Below are 21,223 nucleotides of genomic sequence, written 5' to 3'. Positions count from 1 at the left end.
GGGAAGAGAGGTGGGGCAAGGAGGGGAGAGGGCAGAAAAGAGCCCAGTTCCCGGGCTGGGGGGCGACGAGGGCCTGCAGAGCAACTTATGGGGTGCCCTTTCTCCCTTCGCCGCCTGTGAGGTCTCCTGCTCTCAAATCAGCCAGGGGGTTGTGTCTGTGTGTGTTTTGGGGCTTGTGTGTGTGACTCCAACCTGCCCCCCACCCCCGTCCGCTAACTGCCCTGAAGGGCACAGAAGCCAGACCCATCCGTTTAAATATTCTCCATTCATTCTACAAAGTATTAAAGTGTACATTAAAAGCAAAAGGACAAAAAGGCACTTCATATTGGTGAGTCGACTCCCATCTCCCTCCCACCCCAAAACTCTGCGCCCCCCGGCTCCGTTTTCAGTCTTGTTTGTGGCCAATTTGCCCTCCAACGGCAGCAGCTCAGCTCTTGCAAAGCTGGTCCTGGCTGGAGATGAGGTTCTGCAAGGCGGAAGCCCCCGTTTTGTAGTTCAAATTAAAACCCAGCAGCTGCTCTCTGCAGGTTGTGGGGGGCAGGAGGCAAGGGTGGAAAGCAAGCCCGTCCCACCCAGGGGGGGCAGGGCGAGGGGCGACCCATTGCTCACCGAGAGGCCTTGTCAAATCTGCTCGGGGGCAAATCCAGGCAGCCTCAGGCAAGGCGGGGGCAGCAACAGAGCCTGTGCCCTTTGGGTGGGGGACGTGAGAGAGGCCCACCCCCAGCGGCAGAATCTCGTATCCCTGTGTGGAATCAAGTGTCCGTGAGTTCCAACGTCATTCTTTGTTCTTTTTCAAATAAAATCGCTACCCGAGAAATGTGAATCTGGAAGCCCAGAGGAAGCAGCCGGGGTCTTGTTCAGGCCCTGCCCACCGAGAGGGGCTTTCTCCTCCCCCCCCCCCCCAAGAGCACAGGGCCAAGGAGAAGGAAGCTTTGTACATGGGCAGAGGCTCAGCATACAGGGTGGCAGGGGAGTAAAACAGGCACACACACCCCCAGGAAAGGGGGCTCTGTGGGGAATCCCTGCACCCCTCTCTCTCTGCAGCTTGATCATCTGTTGATGGAGGAGTAGTTGGCCTGCCCCCCCGGGCTGGGCTGCACGGGGGTCTTTTCCGCCTGGCAGGGCTCCGGGGGAGGCGGGGGCTCGTCCAGGATGCGCTGGTGGTCTTCCTCGCAGGGCTGCTCCCGGGGGAGCAAGACCAGGTCGGAGAGGCCGTGCAGCTCGGCCAGCCGGTGGAAGGTCTGCAGGAGCAGGAGCATGGCCATCAGCCCCAGCAGGAGGTAAACTGGGGGGGAAAGAAAGAGGGGGTAGCAGGGTGGGGCAGGCGGAACCAGCGCCCCCCTCCCCACAAGGGCTGCGCAAGGCAGAAGCGCCCGTCGGCCCACCCACCGCTTTGGGGCTTCCTCCAGCCAAGGCTGCGGAGCTTGGAGCAGCTCAGAGGACCCCTGCCTTCCCCCAAAAAGACCAGCGCCAGCTTCTGGATGCTGCGGCAAACCCCTTGCCCCAGTGGGAAGTGCAAGAGGACTCTCCCCTGTAGCTCCCTGTTTCAGAGGTAGACTGCCCCTGGGCATGGAGGCTCCGCAAGGAGAACCTACTATATCAGGCCCAAGGACCCACCTGTCCCAGAATCCAGGTGCCTCCGTGGGAAAAGCAGAACGTGAGCCCCTCCCTCTCCCCTTCTGCCGTTTCCAGCGACTGATATTCAGAAGCATGGCTGCCTCCAATGGTGGAGCGCAGAGCAAAGCCATCCTGACTGGGAGCCAGCTCTGCTCCATGAATCGGCCCAGTTCTCCTTCAAAGCCAGCCAAATCGGTGGCCATGGCCAGCTGCTGTGGCAGGGAGTTCCGCAGTTGTACCTGTCTTCACCCCCAGTGCTGGATTTACGTATAAGCTCAACAAGCTCTAACTTAGGGCTCCACTCTCTTGGGGGGCCTCAAAAAATATTAAAGAAAAAAAACATATGGATGTACATTTCCAAAATATAAGATAAAAAACAAATACAGTCATACCTCTGGCTACGTCCGTTTCATGTTACGTTCTTTCAGGTTACATCCCACTGCGACCCGGAAGTACCGGAAAGGGTTACTTCCGGGTTTTGATGCCCGCGCATGCGCAGAAGCACAAAATGACGTCATGCACGTGAGCAGACGCGCCACTGCAGGTTGCACTCTTTTCATGTTGCAAACGGGCCTCCGGAACGGATCCTGTTCGCAACCAGAGGTACCACTATAAAAAAACACCTACATACATACAACAACAGTGTGTCGTGTTGTGTAGCCTCGTGCCCCTCCCCCCTCACCTGCTCGCCTGCTCCCTCAAATATCCCTGGTTTGCTCCTTTCTATATATAGGGTGCCGACATTCTGCATGGACTGGTTGCAGGGCAACATGGGCAAATGGCTTGAGATACCTATGAGGTCCATCAATTACCATCTAGCATATACAGTGGATCCTCGGGTTGCGAACGTGGTCCGTGCGGGAGGCACGTTCGCAACCCACAGCGCCACGTCTGCGCACGGGCTGGTCGCAATTAGGTGCTTCTGCGCATGCACAAAGCATTATTTAGTGTGTTTGTGAATGTGCGAGCGCCGAAACCCGGAAGTAACCCGTTCTGATACTTCCAGGTTCGGAGCGGTGCGCAACCCGAAAACACACAACCTGAAGCGTCTGTAACCCGAGGTATGACCGTATTCAACACAAAAAAACCCAGCGATGATTTGTTGTTGGCAAAGGACAGGTGGACATAGAAAGGGCCCCATTCCCTTCAGGAGCTGAGGGCCGCATCAAACCTCAACCCGGCCCTGCTCACCCCCGCTGCCCGCCTTGCCCTCAGCTGGCATATAGATGCTCACCGGAGATGGAGACCTTGTAGAGCGAGCGGAGGCGCTGGCCGGGCTGCTCCCCGGGGACGTAGTCGCCCAGGCCGATGGTGCAGAGGGAGATGAAGCAGAAGTAGAAGGCATCCAGGAAGCTCCAGGACTCCTCCAGGGCACTGAAGATGGCGGCCGGGATCAGGAAGAAGGCCGCCAGCACCACCAGCGCCAGGAAGACGAGGTGCCCGCATGAGAGCGCCCGCCGGCTGTGGCCCCAGCGCAGCGCCAGGTACTCCAGGGGGCCGGAGGTAAAGGTGCCCAGCAGGCGCTGGACGGTGGCCGTGAGCACCAGCATGGTGAAGGGGACGCCCAGCAGTGCGTAGAAGATGCAGAAGGCCTTGCCCGCATCCGAGAGAGGCGTGGTGTAGCCGTAGCCTGCAGGGAGGGAGGGAAGAGAAGGGCAAGGGCTGGCAAGCGGAGTCCCAGAGGGGGCAAGGAGGAGCCCAGGGGTCTTCAGGGACCCCCAAGGGTCTTCTAGTCCAGCCCCCCTGCAAGGCAGGAGTCCCAGCTCAAAAGACGCCCTCCAGCCTCTGCTTAAAGACCTCCAACAGAGGCAAGGGAAAATTGACACTCTTCTTCTGTTGAATTTAGTGGGGTTTTTTGCTCCATAAAAAGCACTTTTTTCTTCCTAAAAAGTATGGTGAAATGTCTGTGCGTCTTATGGAACGAATGCGTGGTCCCTGGAGCCGAATTGCCCAGGGGCAAAAAGCAGATCATGTTGGGGTTTTTTTTTGAAAGAGGGAAGTGGGTGTTGAAACAAAGCCGCTGATCAGCAAGTGATCTAAGGGACTCTAGAGATAAAGGAGGCTGCCTGGGAGCAGGGAGGTAAAGACAGTGAACTTGCAAGGAGAGGAGACAGGAATACTAAAAGAAGCAATGAGGAGAGAAATTAGAAGAAAAGGAGGAGCAAAACACTGCTCCAGTTAAGGAAAAGACACTAAGGCAAATGAGGGAAGGGTGGTTGAAAGGAAGTAGCTGATCAGCAAGTGATCTGGAGGAAGATAAGGGAGGCTAGTGATAAAGGAGGCTGCCTGGGAGAGGGAAGGTAAAAGCCCATGGATCTTCAGGATTTTTGCATTGGGTCACCCCAAATTCACCATCAGCTCACATAGCGTGTCCATGGCTACAGCCTGCACCAAAAAAATCACATACCCACAGCTTTTCAAAATCCCACTGCCCACTTTGGGAACAACAGATTTAAAGGGAACAGGGCTCTTTGGATATCTGACCTTGAACAGGGCAGCTTCTAGGGGTCCTGGGGGAGAACCTGGGCAGATCAGATCAGATCTTTGCCGCCCCACAGAAGGCAGATACGCATTAATTGCCTCAGCAAAGGCATCTGCTGCCCCTTTGACTTGCAAAACTAGGTTGTTGTTGTTGTTGTTGTTAAATATGAATGGAGGAAGGAAAGCAGCCAGAGAACAATCGGTCCTCCCAGTATGGGGCAGTAATTATTGAGTGTCCGCCCAGCTAGGACCTTGGAAAGACCTGGGTTCAAATCCTGCCCCCCTTGGCCATGATGCTCACTGGGCAACCCTGGGGGCCAGCCCTGCCTCTTAGCCTGACCTACCTCACAGGGTTGTGGTGTGGTTTAAATGAGATGGGGGGAGACACATGTATGTCACGTGGAGCTCCTTGGAGGAAAAAGGTGAGCTAGAAATGCAGTAAACAGGCACTTGGGGGCAAGGGAGGCTGAGCTGCCCTCGAGACTTGGGTCGGCCACATGATCCGGAGGAGGCTTCTTCTCAGAGCAACAGCAGGGCAAAAGCTCGGGGGCTTTGGCAAAGGCTGCCCCTCCCAGCAGCGCACAAAGGATGCTGACATGTGCGAGATAAAGGCCGATCATATGAGGAACAAACGGCTGAAGCAGGAGGCTATTTTTAGCCAAAGAAAATAGGGCCAGCGCTGCCAGGGGGAGAGGAGCCAAAGGTTTGCTGGCATCCAGGAGGCCCTCAAAAAGAAATCTGGTAGAATCACAGAATTTGTAGAGTTGCAAGGCGGACCCCCAGCGGTCATCCAGCCCAACCCGCAGCAACGCAGGAATATGCAGCTGTCCCAGAGGGGGATTGAACCTGCAACCAGGGCGTTCTCAGCACCAGGGTCTAGGCAACTGACAGAAAGAGCCGTTGGACTGGGGAACGGACTCTCTGAGAAGGTGGTCGACTCTCCTTCCTTGGCGGTTTTTCAAGCAGAGAAAAACAGGTTCCTGCATTGCGGAGGGTTGGACTAGATGACCCTGAGGTTCCCTTCCAATTCTACAATTACATGATTCTAAGTATGGCATAAATCGTATAATGTAATTAGCAAATCATCAGTAAAACACTTACAGTCTACAAAACCAGAAAACGTAAAGCACAGCCAGTTCCCATATGAACTTGCCTAGACTCCACTTCTGTCATTTTGGGAGGGAGTTCGTGCAGGATTTGGGGCCCTTGTTTTTATGATGTATTTTTTTATCTTGTACTGTTCTGTTGTGAACCCCTGAGATCCACGGATGAAGGGCAGTATACAAATGGAATCAACGAATAAACGAAACACTGTTTAACAAACCAACTAAAAAAAGCAAGCTAAATGTCACAATGACAGCATAAGTCATATTACATGATTAAATCAATAAGGCATTTATAATCTATAAAACCATCATGTGAAAACAGCAACTTTAAGAAGTTCATACACCCTCCCTCTCTTGCCTCCCTGCCCCAAATGACTCATAAACTTTCATTCTATTCAGTTCATTGAAATGCACACAAACATATCGCACAAGAAATACCTGCAATGGGGCTACACCTTAATTTATTAGTTTTTAAGTAATACCTGTGACCCATCCTTCTGACCAGTGATGCTGAAGACAGGCAGCCTCCAACAACAGGTGTGGAGGACTCCCTGGTCCTGAATGGGGCAACTGTATCCTGAAGGACCAGGTGCGCAGCCTGGGAATCATTTTGGACTCACAGCTGTCCATGGAGGCGCAGGTCAAGTCTGTGTCCCAGCTCCATCTGGTACGCAGGATGAGACCCTCCCTGCCCGAAGACTGTCTGGCCAGAGTGGTGCATGCACTGGTTATCTCCCGCGTGGACTCCTGCAATGCGCTCTCTGTGGGGCTACCTTTGAAGGTGACCTGGAAACTACAACTAATGCAGAATGCAGCAGCCAGACTGGTGACTGGGAGCGGCCGCCGAGACCACATAACACCGGTCCTGAAAGACCTACATTGGCTCCCAGTATGTTTCTGAGCACAATTCAAAGTGTTGGTGCTGACCTTTAAAGCCCTAAATGGCCTCAGTCCAGTATACCTGAAGGAGCGTCTCCACCCCCATTGTTCCACCCGGACACTGAGGTCCAGCGCTGAGGGCCTTCTGGGGATTCCCTCACTGCGAGAAGTGAGGTTACAGGGAACCAGGCAGAGGGCGTTCTCAGCATTGGCCCCCGTCCTGTGGAACGCCCTCCCAGCTGATGTCAAGGAGATAAAGAACTATCTGACGTTTAGAAGACATCTGAAGGCAGCCCTGTTTAGGGAAGTTTTTAATGTTTGATGTTTTATTCTGTTTTTAATCTGTTGGGTGCTGCCCAGAGCGGTTGGGGAAACCCAATTATTACAACAGCACAGTCTTAGCAATTCACACATGGTGCCAACCAGGAAGCCCCTGAACCGTGAATGGGCAGCCAGTTCCACCTGATGAGCCGCACTGGGTAGATGCCCCGGCTGGGCAATGGCCCTCCTTTAATGCCCCGCCTGTTAAAGGCAAGACGTGGCGCTGCCTCACCTCAGATGGGGAGAGAGGAGAGCCATGAGCCCAGACAGGGCTGGCAGGGTGCCAGTCTACTTCCGTGGGCTAAGCAGGGGCAGCAGCTGCAGCAGCACATCTGGCCTGCCTCCTTGTCCAGCTCCAATCGCAAGAGGCCCTGAAAAGAAGCTCGATGGCAGGGATTTCAAGACCAGGAATTTTCTCACCCTGACAAGGCACAAAAAGGGCCGTTTTCTGGGGAAAGCAGTGACTCTGCTTCCCTGGCGGTTTCGAAGCAGAGGGTGGATGGCCACCTGCCAGATATTCTCTAACTGCAATTCCTGCATCGCAGAGGGTTGGACTAGATGATCCTTGAGGTCCCCAGCCTGGGCTGCCAGATCAGACCAAAGGCCCAACAGTGCTGGTGCTTCTCAGCTGCTGGTGCGCAGAGGCCTCTCCTGCCCCTCCCAGGGGAAGATGAGCAGAGCCCTCCTCCAGTTTCTCAGCCACTGAGAGCCCTGTTCTGCCCTCCAATCACTTTGCCTAATCCAAACTGATGGGCCCCTTGACATCCCAGAGCAGCAAAGACCAGCGTTAATTCTGCAGAGTGCAAAGAAGTCTTTCCTTTTGCTCATCCTGAATCTCTAAACTTTCAGCTGTGGTGAATGACCCCTATGTGGGGTTGGAGTATGACCCACATTCTCCAGGCATCATCTCTGCCATGTCTGCTCCCCTTCCTTGCCTCTCCCCCTATATTAAAGTGATCCAAAAATAAGAACCTAAGGAGAGGCAGCCTGCCTGCTGGATCAGACCCATGGCCCATCTTTTTGCAGTGGCCAAATACCCTGAAGACCCAGGAATCCAGATAGACTGCCTCTGGACCTGGAGGTTCCATAAGACTATAAGAAGAGCCTGGCTGCTGGATCAGACCCATGGCCCATCCTGCTCTCCCAGAGGCCAACCAGATGCCCCTCATGGGAAGCCGCAAAGCAGAATTTGGGCACAAGAGCAGCCCTCTCCCCTCCTGCAGTTTCCGGCAAGTGAGACCAAGAGACAGTTGCCATCTTGGCCGTTGACAGTCCCTCCTCCTCTATGAATTTGTCTGATCCTCTTTTAAAGCCAATGGGACTCGGCTGGCGCTGTGGGTTAAACCACTGAGCCCAGGGCTTGCCAATCGGAAGGTCGGTGGTTTGAATCCCTGCGACGGGGTGAGCTCCTGTTGCTTGGTCCCTGCTCCTGCCAACCTAGCAGTTCGAAAGCACATCAAAGTGCAAATAGATAAATAGGTACCGCTCCAGCGGGAAGGGAAACGGCGTTTCCGTGCGCTGCTCTGGTTCGCCAGAAGTGGCTTAGTAATGCTGGCCACATGACCCGGAAGCTGTATGCCGGCTCCCTCGGCCAATAAAGCGAGATGAGCGCCGCAACCCCAGAGTCCGCCATGACTGGACCTAATGGTCAGGGGTCCCTTTACCTTTTAAAGCCACTTGGGGGCCAAAATGAGGCCAGCTCCCTCCTAGGGGAGTTGCTCAAGGCCCGGGAGAGGTTCCCCATTTCCCAGCTCTACAGCATCCCCACAGAGATGGGGCAACGTCTCCGGAGGGTTGCGGTTGAGCAGAGCACAGGGAGGCCACCACATGCGCTGAGAGCGGGGAGGGAGCCAGACTTCCTGCAGAGAACATGCTGCCTGCCACGTTTCCCCCTCCAGGAACCAAGGGCAGGCCGCAACTTCCCCCTGGTCTCTGAGACCCTGAAGGCTGTCGAGGGTCTTTTGGTCCCACCCTCTGCAAGGCAGGGATCCCAACTCAACTGCCCCAACTGAGAGGCAACACCGATGGCTCCTAGCTCCTCGGGCCCTGTCTCACCCTCCACAGTCAGAGGCAGGAAAGGGCCCCCAGTGCCTGCTGCTTGGGGGAACCAGGTGGGGTCACTGCTGGTCAGAAGGAGGCAATGAGAGCCTGCATGGTCAGGCCAAAGGGGTCCCCATCTAGTCCAGCCTCCAGCTCTCACAGTTGAGAGCTGAGCAGATGGAGGCAGGTTATGAGATCCGAGTGCGAGAGCAGCCCTCTCTCGCCTCTCCTGTGGCTTCCAGCAAGTAGGATTCAGATGCATCATCAGTGCCTCCAGCTGTGGAGCCATCAAGAGTCCCTTTTGTCTAATCCTCCTTTAAAGTCATCCAAGTTAAGGGCCTGCAGGAGGGAGTTCCCCAGTTCAGCTGCGCTCTGCGTGGTCCAGCTTGCAGGCTGGAAGAGATGGGCGCTTCTCCTCCCAAATGTCACCCCGGCCCCCTCCCTCTAGGAACTGGGCCTAGCTTGGCAGTCCAGGACTTCTGTACAGCTGGGGAGTGACTCAGTCCTTGTTGTGTCCACACCCACCAGGATAAAAACAGGATGTAGGGAACTTGGATCAGAAAGCTGCGCTGGCAGGCGAGTCCTGGGCAGAGCACAGCCAGAGAGGGCCAGGCTCTCCCGCCCCACAGGCAAACACTCGCAGCTGGCTGCAGTTTAACCTCTGCAACCCCCACCTCCTCCGTTGCTCCTCGCTTGCAGGAAACACTGGAAAAGAAGAAACCATTGAGCCACAAAGGCTGGCCACCAGAGCCTCTTGGAGGAAGCAGGAACAAGGAAGCCGAGCTGCAGAGGCTGGCGGGGGGGGGGGTCATGTCTTAAGCCACATGTTGAGCCCCACAACTACCCCAGCATGGCTATAGTCCTGGCATTGGCTGGCTTGGTAAGACCAGCACCACAGGGCTGTTGTCAGGGGTACCAAGATGCCACATCTTGGAGGAACAGCTGGTGCTACTCTTGGGACAGAGCTCCCAGGAGCAGGATATGGGTCTGGGTGTCAAGGTGCTGGGGGGGGGGAATTCCCCACCCCTGCAGGGCTGCAGTTCCTCTATTTCATGTCAGAAGCCCCACATACAAACTTCCACCTGGAAACCAGGAAGCCACATCACCATACCGCAGGTGACCCCCCCAACCTCTCAGCCCTCCCCCAGCCCCCCCTCCTTTAGCTGCAATTCCTGGAGTGCAGAGGGTTGGACTAGATGCCCCTTGGGGTCCCTTCCAACTTTACAGCTCTGTGTTGGACACCTTGTGCCCGGGACCACAGCCTGCCTCATCCTGCCACCCTGCCTCCGCAGGCCCTGGCACTTGCATGGACGCCCACTCCCCAAACTGCCAGGTTCCTTTAGCTGGAAGGAGGACTCACTTCAGGGTGCATTATTCCAGTGCGTGCTTACTCGGGAGTAAGTCACACTGAACTCTGCGGAAGCTGAGCAAACAAGCCGACGGCCGCGCGGTGCGATAAACGCAGAGAGAACTTTCCCCTTGCAACCGAGCAGGGAAAGCGGCTCTGCGCACCGGCGGCCCTTGGAGAGCGCAGGCGGCCCTAGCGGGGACTGGCGTCGGGGCCCCGCGGGAAGGGAGCCTGGGGGCCCCGGCTGGAGTCTCCCGGGCGCAAAGGGACGGAGAGGCGGGCTCCACAGGCGCCTGCACCCGGTCCCCGCCCGCAAGCTGCGCGTCTCGCCCGGCGACTCACCGACGGTGGTGATCAAGGTGCTGGAGAAGAAGAAGGCGGAGGCGAAGTCCCAGTTGGACGGGGCGGCCGAGCCGTTGCGGAGCAGAGCCACGCCGTGGCGGTTGGCACTCAGGACGGCGCCCAGGAAGCTTTCGAGGGCGGGCTCGGGCAGGCAGGGGCTCTCGCGCAGGAAGGCGGCCTTGAGAGCGCGCAGCTCGGCGCGCAGCCGGCTCTCGTAGGGCCGCTCCACCGCCGAGATGATAAGCGCGCCCAGCAGCAGGTAGCCCACGTAGCCCAGCGCGAAGGCGGCCAGCAGGGCGCACCGCCGCATGGCCGCCCCGACGACGGCGGCACCTGCCTGCTTGGCCGGCAGCGGGGCACTGCGGGAAGCGGCTCTGGCAGCGGGTGGAGGCCGCCACGCACCCCACTCGTCCCGGGCGGCGACGCGGCGAGCCAGCCTCTTAGGCGGCCCGGCCAAGCCCCTCCCGTCGGGCGGAGCCGCGCCCGCCTCCCGTCGCACCTGGCAGCAACGGCAGCCGGCGCCGCCCAGGGGAGGGAGCGAGCGCCCCGAGGGGCCCGGATCGGCACGCGGAAGCGCCTCGGCGCGCCCCTGCCAGCCCAAGCCGAGTCGCGAGGCGCTCTGCCCATGCTCAGGGACGCTGCTTCTTTGCCCCCGGAGCACCCAGGGGGAAAGCGCCTTTCTCGGCCCTACCCGGCTTCTGCTTCCGAACAGCTGCTCCGGCCCCAAGCGACGGCGACCCCCGCGCACAAGTAGGGCAGCGAGTGGCGCTGAGAGATCGCCTTGAGATTCCCGCGTGCGGTTATGAAGTCTTTCCTTTTCACATCCCACCCCGAATGAAGCGCGTATTCAGGACGGGCAAGAATGAGCGCAATAGGAGGCTTGGCGTGGGCAGCAGGCCGGTATTCCCAGCAGGGCTGATATTCCTGCAGGGAGGGTTTTTCTGGTGTCTTTCACTGGTGTGGGGAGGGCTTTTCCCCTTGGGGCTACCGCCAGTCTTTTCTAGAATTACCTCTCCCTAGTGTATAAGGGTGTCATTAGAGCACCCCACAATTGCCTAACCTTGGAGACTTCAGCCAGGAGACAGAAGCAAAACAGCGGCCTGCAGGCCTGATCTTTATTGTTGCAACAAGACTTCCCGCTACCACAAAGACGAATCAGCCAAAAGCCCAGTAACATCAGTTTTTAAGAGTTTCCCATAATACATTTCCAGAAGCATCCCAGAAAAGGTGTGGTCACAGGTAGAACCTGAGATCCAGGCATGCCTGTCACTCAAATATAGTCTTTCATGCATATTCCATCACAGGACAAAGGAAAGTATTTACAGTTCCCTGGTACCTGAGTCTAGTCAAATACACCCCTTTGTCTTGTCCAGGCTTCGTTCCACTATGGGGTGGGGAGGCACTGTGATTGAGATGGTTATCTGTCTGACACTCTTGGGCAGGGGTAGGGTCATGGGGAGAGGCAAGGCTGGGGGGGGGGGAGGCCTCTCAGCCTCCTTTCAATTTCCCCGGTAACACTGGCGGCCCCTCCAGACTTGGGGAAGGGGGTGTCTTCTGAGACATGTCACTGATGCCCTAATGGTGCCTTAGTGGCAGATATATACCAGACCCACATTTGTGGTACAGAAGGTTACAGGGCTGCAGCAGTAGCACTGATAGGAAAACACGTAGGGTGCCTGCCCTGAACATTTGAAAGTGGAGTGGCATATAAACGCCGCCATCCCATCATGAGCACAAACCTCCTCTTGCTTCCCTGGCTTTGTTTTGAGAGTTCCTGCTGGGATAGAGATTCTGAATAAACATCAGGGGATCGGTTTCCAGACCCTTGATCATCTTGGTTGCCCTCCTCTGCACACCTTCCAACTTGTCCACATCCTTCTTAAATTGTGGTGCCCAGAATTGGACACAGTATTCCAGGCGAGGTCTGACGAAGGCAGAAGAGAGTGGGACTATGACTTCCCTTGATCTGGACACTAGACTTCTGTTGATGCAGCCTAGAAGACAGTTACCTTTTTTTTGCTGCTGCCTCACACCGTTGACTCATGTTCAGCTTGTGGTCCACCGAGACCCCTCAATCCTTTCCACATGTACTGCTAGTAAGCCAGGTGTCCCCCATTTTATATTTGTGCAGCTGAAATGGCAGTGAAATGTTCTCCCTCAGAAGTTGTTGGACTCACCTTGAGTGAAGAGGCTGCCAGGGATACCATTCTCTGAGGCCTTTTGTGCTCTGCGGAAGCAGCGGGTGCCCTGGGCCTTGTGGGGAGGGAGCCTGTGTGTCAAGAGTCGGGGTCAGGATATGTGGGGCAGTGCCAGAGGGGAGGGGGCTGCTGCCGCTTCTGCTCCAGGCTAGACGGGAGGAAGAGGAGGGCTCAGCTGGGGAGACCTGTAGACATTGCTGTTATAGGAATTCTATTTTTTTTTTTTTAAATATTTTTATTTTTCCATATAAACACCATACAACAAACATAAACATACAAAAACAAAAACAAAACAAAAAACATGTATCATTTCATATCCTAATTTCATATCCTATCTTCCCCGACTTCCTCATGCTTCCCCTTTCTGTATTCCAAATTCTTATCGATTGTTCAGCAAATCTTCCCTTATTTTAATTTAAATTTAGACTATTCTTCCTTATTTTCCTTGTCTTAACCATTACTAATAGTAACCATTTACTTTCCAGTCCAACATCATTCTAACTTTCATTAACTTTGTAATATTTCTTTAAATAGTCCTTGAATTTTTTCCATTCTTCTTGCGCTGCTTCTCTTCCCTGGTTTCGGATTCTGCTCGTCATTTCTGCCAAACCCATATAGTCTATCACCTTCATCTGCCATTCTTCCAGTGTGGGTAGTTCTTGCGTCTTCCAGCTGTTATAGGAATTCTAAGGTCTCATATATAGAAAATAAATGTTCATAAATTTACAAGGCAAACACATGCATAAGTATATAAACAACGTGTCTGAAATAGTACAGGAGAGCAATCCTGAAACCATTCTGACTCTCCCAAATGGACATCACGTTTCTCTGCAAGGAGGAAGGAAATGGGAAAACCTCCCCATTGTCTCTGCTCACAAATCCTGTCTTAAGGGCATTTCTGTGTAGGATATGCCCTGGCTGAGGGAAGGAGGTGCTCACCCAAGATTTGACGATACATGGTCCCGTCCATCGTCCCTTCAACGCGGTGAAGGTATCCTGTCCCCTTAGCAAAAACACCCCCCCAAAATATAATATGTCCCCCTCCATGTTTGACGGTGGGGATGGTGTTCTTGGGGTCGGAGGCAGCCTTCCTTCTCCTCCAAACACAGCCAGTTAATGCCAAAGAGCTCGATTTTGGTCTCATCTGACCACAACTTTCACCCTGTTCTCCTCTGGGTCATTCAGATGTGCATTGGCAAACTGCAGACGGGCCTGTACATGTGCTGTCTTGAGCAAGGGACCTAGAGGGCTCTGCAAGATCTCAGTCCTTCACGACATAGTGTGTTACCAACTGTTTTCATGGTGACTATGGTCCCAGCTACCCCGAGATCACTGACAAGTTCCCCCCGTGTAGTTCTGGGCTGCTTCATCACCGTTCTCCTGATCATTGCAACTCCACAAGATGAGATCTTGCATGGAGCCCCAGAGGTTGACAGTTATTTTGTGTTTCTTCCATTTGCAAATTATTGCACCAACTGTTGTCACCTTCTCACCAAGCTGCTCAGCAATAGTCTTGTAGCCCAGCCCAGCCTTGTGCAGTCTTGTCCCTGACATCCTTGGACAGCTCTTTGGTCTTGGTCATGGTGGCTACTTTGGAATCTGCTGGATTGATTGCTTCTGTCGACAGGTGTCTTTTGTACAGGTACTGTAACGAGCTGGGCTTGCAGGCAAGACCTCTCTCTTACAGCAGGTGCTTCTAATCTCAGCTCGTTACATACAGTGAAGATACCAGGTAGCCTGACACCTGGCTGGTTGATAGGGGATCAAATACTTATTTCACTCATTATAATGCACATCAATCTCTGACTTTTGTCTTCTGGGTTTTTTTCTGTTGTTATTCTGTCTCTCACAGCTACAATAAACCTATCATTAAAATGATGGCCTGGTCATTTCTTCGTCAGAGGGCAAACGGGCAAATTTAGCAGGGGATCAAATACTTTCCCCCCTCACTGTAGCTGCTTTGGTTCTCAATATTCTCTGGTTGGCCTCTGTTATTTTCTCCTGCCCATAGAGAACCTACTTAAGGACTCTGTATGGACTCTTAGATGCCCCATAAGGGAAAGGGAGCAGCATTTTCCTTATAACATTGCTGAGCTCAGGAGCCCCACATTGCAAGAAGGAAAGTCCCATTTCAACTGCAGCACAGAGCGGGGAGGTGGGGGGGGGGTTACCAGCCATGGACCTCGGAGGCAGGAGATAAGCAGGCCCTGCAGAGTGGGGTGACTGGCCCCTTGGCCACGCAGGAGAGGCCAGGAACAGATAATTCAGCCGCCAGACACGGCCAGGGTCCTCTTTTGCTAGGACAGCAGGGCAAGAACCGTTTCCAGCGCGCAAAGCCCATTCTGGTCGAAGTGAGTCCGACAGTCCATGGTCTATTGACAGAGAGGACTTAGCCGAGGGGGAGACTGCTCAACAAGGGGGCACAGAGGGCAGCTGACGGAGGAACACAAGCACAGCCTGTTCTTCTCAGGGCCCTGAATTGGGTCACAGCCAGGCTCTGGCACCGTCCTGCAAGTCACGCAGATCGGGGCCAGTCTGGACCCTCTGCCTTTTGCCAGAGGCTGGGTCCAGAATACAGGAAACTGGGCTGCGGGGGCATTTGCACTCTGTCTGTGAATCTGTTGCTGGGTGGTGTTTATAATCTTAGAAGCAAGAGGCAGCTTGTTTTGAAACAGGCTGGCCAGATTAAAAGAGGCCCCAATTCTGGCATTGGGGCAGAGAGACAGGGAGGTGCCGGGGTAAAATGTTCCTCCTAAGAGGCCTGGGTTCAAATTGCCACTCAGCCAGGAAGCTCACTGGGTTAGGCGACCTTGAGAGTGTCACCATCTTTCTGCCTAACCTGCCTCACAGGGCTGTTGTGGAGAGGTAGAAGTTAAGAAGGGGAGAACCATGTACAGTTCAGTGGAAGATGGTAGAATAAAAATCTAATAAGTGAACTGTTGTGAAAGACCCGCTTAACAACTTCACCTTTCAAAAGGGGAGCTGTTTCACAGCTGTCACGGCAAAAATGAGCCTTGCGACGCCTTCAACGCTAACCAACCTTTTATGGCATGTTCCAGTCCATGAAAGCTCATACCATAATCAATTAGTTACCTGTCTTTGATGGTGCTACAAGATTCAGCTTAAATACACGGCTCTTCGGTCATTTCCCAGAGATGCTTGAATTGCTTGGCTTTCTGAGGAAGGGCAGCCAAAGAGAATGTGGGTGAAATACTATTTTTATTTTCTTTTTAAAATGTGTGCTCGGCACTTCTTAATGATGTATTCTGAATGAGGGAGAAAAACTTCCCTCCATCCAGTCTCCACACCCCCGACAACCTCTGCCGTATCCAAGGCAGATTATAGAAAACATCAAAATAAAAGCAAAAATTATATCCGCTTTTATCCCAGCAGGAACTCATAAAACCAAGCAGGGAAGAAAAACAAATAATGCAAAACCCCAAATTATCGCCATCATCATCATCATCATATGGAAGCCTCAGCAGTCAGCCCTAACAAACCTTTCTGAAAAGCTGGGCTGGACCTGGCACCTGAAAGCCCAAATGTTTGGGGGCTGCCTGCCAGGCCCCACTGTGTAAGGCTGGTGCCACAACAGAGAAGACGCCCCCCCCCGGCCTTAGGAGACACCCATCCAGTAGTGTAACTAGGCAGGGGCGGGGGAGGGAGCTGTAGGGCAGCATGGCATCTGCTGGGCATTGGGGTGGGCATCTGGGTGGCAGGGGAGTTGCTCAACAACGGAGATGCCTCTAATGCACCCATCCAATCATCAGGGCACCGTAGCAAGACTTCAGATATTGCACAGAATGCACAGGCGAGCTGGGGGGGGGGAGACATACATAAACAGCCTTGGTCCTGTATACCTGAAGGAGCATCTCCACCCCCATCATTCAGCCCGGACACGGAGGTCCAGCTCCAAGGGCCTTCTGGCAGTTCCCTCATTGCGAGAAGTGAGGTTACAGGGAACCAGACAGAGGGCCTTCTTGGTAGTGGCGCCCGCCCTGTGGAACGCTCTCCCTTCAGATGGCAGCCCTGTTCAGGAAAGTTTTTAATATCTAATGCTGTATTGTTTGAACACTCGATTGGGAGCAGCGGCTGGGGAAACTCAGCCAGATGGGCGGCGTATAAATAAATTTTTATTATTATTATTATTATTATTATTATTATTATTATTATTATTATTATTATTATTATACAGGGTCAGGTGGTCCTGAAACAGACCCTGGACACAGATCGGCAACCAGTGCAGCTCTTAAAAGTACCTAATGGGCCGTTTCAGAGAACGTTTTAGCTCCTGAACCCTTTTCAAGGGCAGCCCCACATTGAGCGCATCACGGTAGTCAAGTCTGGAGGGTATGAAAACCTGAACAGTTGTAGCTGGGGCCAACCTCTCCCTGGGGAAGAGTGCCGCAGGGGCACCAGCTGGAGCTGGCAAAAGGCTTGCACCCCATTCTGGTGGCAGACTGAGAAGGAGGCACCCACAGGTGAGAGCAGCAGGAGCGGGAGGCTGGCTTGGGCATGTCGCTCGGGCCCGGAGAGCGACAGATGAGACACGCTCCGTGCCCCACCTGGAAGGACCTGGCATCCCGTCTCCTCCTCTCTCCCCTCTGGCACGTGAACTGGATTTCACCTGCAATGATGGGATGTCACGAGTGTCTCTTGCTTGACCCAGAGAACTGCCTGCTGCTCCCAAATCCCCACCTCTTCATGGCTCTCGGAGCACGTGGGCTTCCCCTCCTGTCTTTCCTGGTAGGAAACAGCTTCTGGGTAAACAAGGGGAAGTGGGGAAGAGGTGAGTGGCTTGTTCCAGCAGCCTTGCTCTCGGGGAAAGGCTTGGTGGGGAGGGCTCAGCAAAGCCAGGAGGAACTCAAGGGCGGCCAAAGGCTGCTGGCTGGCGGCTCAGGGAGCAGTTAGGTCCGGATTTCTAGCCAAGTCATGCACTTTGGCTTACAAGCATCAGACTTGCCCTGGCCAGGCAGGGTATAGGGCAGTATATAAATATATAGACCCCTGGGCATAGGGCGGTATATAAATTCAATAAATAATAATAACCAGGCCCAACACTGTCTGAGAGGGGTCCGTCCTCACATCTACTCTCCTCTGGAAATAAATGAGTTTTGATATTTTGCAGTTTGCTTATAAACGTACATACATACATTTCATTTGAATACCAAACTTCATCTGTAGATATCGGGGCAGGTCACCACATAAAAATACAAGATAAAAACATAAATACATAATAAAACAAAATACATAATATAAACAAGAACAGACACATATAACCCCCACCTCCCCCAAACACATTTAAAAGGGGTGTAAGATGTAAATCAGACAAAGGCCTGTTGAAGAAGAACATTTTCGCCTGGCTCCTAAAGGTGTCTAATATTATTATTATTATTATTATTATTATTATTATTATTATTATTACTATTACTATTACTACTAACAACAACAACAACAATAATAGCGATAAAAGATCAAACATTAAAAGCTTCCCTAAACAGGGCTGCCTTCAGGTGTCTTCTAAAAGTCAGATAGTTGTTTATTTCCTTGACATCTGATGGGAGGGCGTTCCACAGGGCGGGCGCCACCACCAAGAAGGCCCTCTGCCTGAAGGTGCCAGTTGAACCTTCCTGCGGAGAGCATCCTATAAATGGGGAGTCACTGCAGAAAAGGCCCATTCTCATGTTGCCACCCTCCAGACCTCTGGGGGAGGCACAGATGATAATTGGAGGATCTGGGTCAATTCTTATGGGGAGAGGCAGCCCTTGAAGCCGTGAGCCATTTAAGGCTTTATAGGCCAAAAACAGCACTTTGAATTGGGCTGGAGACTAATTGGCAGCCAGTGAAGTTGGGCCATGAATGGTGAAATATCTTCCAACCATCTTGCCCCAGTGAGCAACCTGGCCACCAAATTCTGCACCAGCTGAAGATTCTGAACCACCTTCAGAAGCAGCCCTACGTATAACTAACTGCCTCCATCTTATCTGGACTGAGTTTCAGTTTGTTGTCTCTCATCCAGTCCATTACTGAGGCAAGACACTGGTCCGGCATTTCCCCTGCCTGACCTGCAGGTGTAAGGGAGAAGTAGAGTCGTGTGTTGTCAGCATATTGCCGACAGCAAGCTCCGGATGACCCCACACAGCGAGTTTGTGTAGACAGGGGATAAAATCAAACCCTGATTGGGGGTTGCTCCACAGGACTGAAACATCTTCCTTAAAAACGTCCATCCAAGTAGGACTGGAGCCACCACAAAGCAGGGCCACCCACCCCTAACTCAGACAGCCGCTCCAGAAGGATACCATGGCCACTGGTATTGTTAAAGGAAAATTCCTGGCTCACTTGGATTTGCCAAACAAAGATATCAGCCAAGAATATTGGAGCAAAACAGCAGCCTGTAGGCCTGGTCCTTATTCAAGGAACTGTTGCAACAGGACTTCCTACTACCGCATGGAAGAAGCAGAAAGAAGCCCCAAAGAAAGGATGGCTCCCTTTTCTGTTTCCCCTTTTACCCCTAACACCCTTAGTGAAGCATCATACAGACATCATATATACATCACAGCCATGTCATAATCTGGGAGGGGTCTCCTGGCAGAAACATGAGTATCAGGTTTTTCCCCATCCCTCCCTTAACCTCCACCTCATACCCATTAAGAAAAGGTATGTACATGTTCCTGTTCTCCTGGTCAAGTTAATCATACCCCTTTGTCTTGACCAAGATCCTAACAAACTTAGGTTGGGTTTATTATTGCTTCTGGAATGGCTACCTGTCTGGCACTCAGGGGCCAGGATGACAGCGGTTATCACCCAGGCAAGGAGGCTGCTGAGCACCTGGTCTCAGGCTTGGGGGATTACGGCTGCCCACATCCCAGGCTCCCCCCTTGGTAGCCATTCCTTTCCTGAACAGAACAAAGTTGGGACAGTGGAAATACAATACTAGAGCAATTTTATATGACTTTCTAAAGTTTTCCCATTGAGCCAGTAGATAGATACATATATCAGTGAATTGTTGCATTTGTTAATGTGCAGCAGAGGCCCTTTGAATAGAGATAGAAGAAAATTGTGCGATGAAGTGTTTTGTGGGGCCATTTGCAGGAGTGATTCTGTTGAGTTTGGTAGTCGGGGGGGTGTATGATGTCTGCTGGAGGGGCAACCTCAAAAAGAAACTTTACATAAATCAACTGCTATAAGAAAAAAACTGTTCCTTTCCCCTTATGGGGTATCCAAGAGCCCGTATAGAGTCCTTTATCGGGTTCCCTATCAGTAGGAGAAAATAACAGAGGCCAACCAGAGAATACTGAGAAGCAAAGCAGCTAGTAAGCTTGATCTTTATTAAACTGTTGCAACAGGGTCCCCCGCTCACCCCACACAGGGAGGGAGAAGAACCTAGAACAATGGTGTACAAGCTCTTATCCAAGGATCTGTATTTGTTAACTAATAGCCGTACCCCAGCCAACTCTTGGTTCCCTCAGTGCTTAAGGCAGTAGTTAAATCTGAGCTTGATGTGCCTATACACTCTAAAAAAACACCTGCCTTAGCTGACAAATTATATGACTTGGATCCTGAATCATGGAATATATTAAGACTCCTACTATAGACAGACCAATTTTAAATCTGTCATTGTGACATCTGGTCCCCAAGGAAGGAAATGCTCAACTTCTGGACACTTCTGATAGGAGAATCGAATTTGCCTTATGTAAGACCCATGATGCAACGGCCCTCTCTACGAGAGCTGCCTGCGTAGCATCCTCACATGCTTGAGCTTGAGGATTTATTGCAATCTCCTTCCCAAGATCCAGCTCGACAGCACCAGATTCTGGCCAAACTCCTTAAAGCTCGAGCTTTTATGGCAGACGCCTCCATGGACTCCATGCTGTTTGCAGCTAGAGCAATGACATCCTAGGTAGCTGCTAGGCGCACCCTGTGGCTAAAGCCCTGGCATGCTGATGCTGCCTCTAAAGTAAACCTTTCCGCTGAACCTTTTTCAGGTGGTCAGGCTGAGAGGGCCTGAAGCTCTGACATCCACAGTCGGCGGGGGCCAAAAAGAAGGCAGCAGAACCACCTCTGTCTTTTCCTGTCTGATCTTGCGAAGGACCATGGAAGGATGGATTGAGGTGGGAATGCATAGAGGAGGCCTTGAGGCCACGGGGACACCAGGGCATCTCATGCCTCTGCTTGAGGGTCTTGAAATCTCAAAAATTAATGTAGTAATTGACGAGTGGCTTTGCTTGCAAACAAGTCCACTTCGAACTGGCCCCAGCCAGAGCCTCCTTTCTGCAGAGCATGGGAAGCTTGTTGTCTTCCTAGAGCACAATATACATCAGGAGGCCTAGTTGGATCAGAACTGAGTATACGCTTCCAGAGTTAACACTAAATACATTACTTCTGGTAACTTAGCCACCATAGCCACTAGAGGGACATGAAAATTGGTGTCCTGGGCTTTTTAGACTCATCTACCCACCAGACGCAGGTGGCGCTGTGGGTTAAAACACAGAGCCAAGGGCTTGCCGATCAGAAGGTTGGCGGTTCGAATCCCGTTGCTCGTTCCCTGCTCCTGCCAACCTAGCAGTTCGAAAGCACGTCAAAGTGTAAGTAGATAAATAGGTACCACTCCAGCTGAAAGGTAAACGGCGTTTCCGTGCGCTGCTCTGGTTCGCCAGAAGCGGCTTAGTCATGCTGGCCACATGACCTGGAAGCTGTATGCCAGCTCCCTTGGCCAATAAAGCGCCGCAACCCCAGAGTCGGTCACGACTGGACCTAATGGTCAGGGGTCCCTTTACCTTTACCCACCATAAGCGGCTTAGTCATGCTGGCCACATGACCCGTAAGCTGTCTGCGGACAAACGCCGGCTCCCTCAGCCAGTAAAGCGAGACGAGCGCCACAACCCTAGAGT

General features: G+C 52.9%; 1 protein-coding gene across 1 annotated transcript; it reads right to left on the bottom strand.

The window, feature by feature from the left end:
* Positions 1–250: 250 nt before the first annotated feature.
* On the bottom strand, positions 251–10,589 carry KCNK6 (potassium two pore domain channel subfamily K member 6). The gene is made up of 3 exons (XM_083627801.1): positions 10,135–10,589; positions 2,852–3,247; positions 251–1,285 (listed from the first exon to the last, which is right to left on the bottom strand). The coding sequence occupies exons 1-3, from the start codon at positions 10,442–10,444 to the stop codon at positions 1,050–1,052; spliced, it is 942 nt and encodes a 313-aa protein (XP_083483927.1). The 5' UTR covers positions 10,445–10,589; the 3' UTR covers positions 251–1,049.
* Between the last annotated feature and the right edge of the window lie 10,634 nt (positions 10,590–21,223).

Source organism: Podarcis filfolensis, assembly GCF_964270895.1.
Source record: "Podarcis filfolensis genome assembly, chromosome: 8".
NCBI lineage: Eukaryota > Metazoa > Chordata > Lepidosauria > Squamata > Lacertidae > Podarcis > Podarcis filfolensis.
The sequence above is the reverse complement of the archived record's forward strand: the minus strand, read 5'-3'. Positions and strand labels throughout refer to the sequence as shown.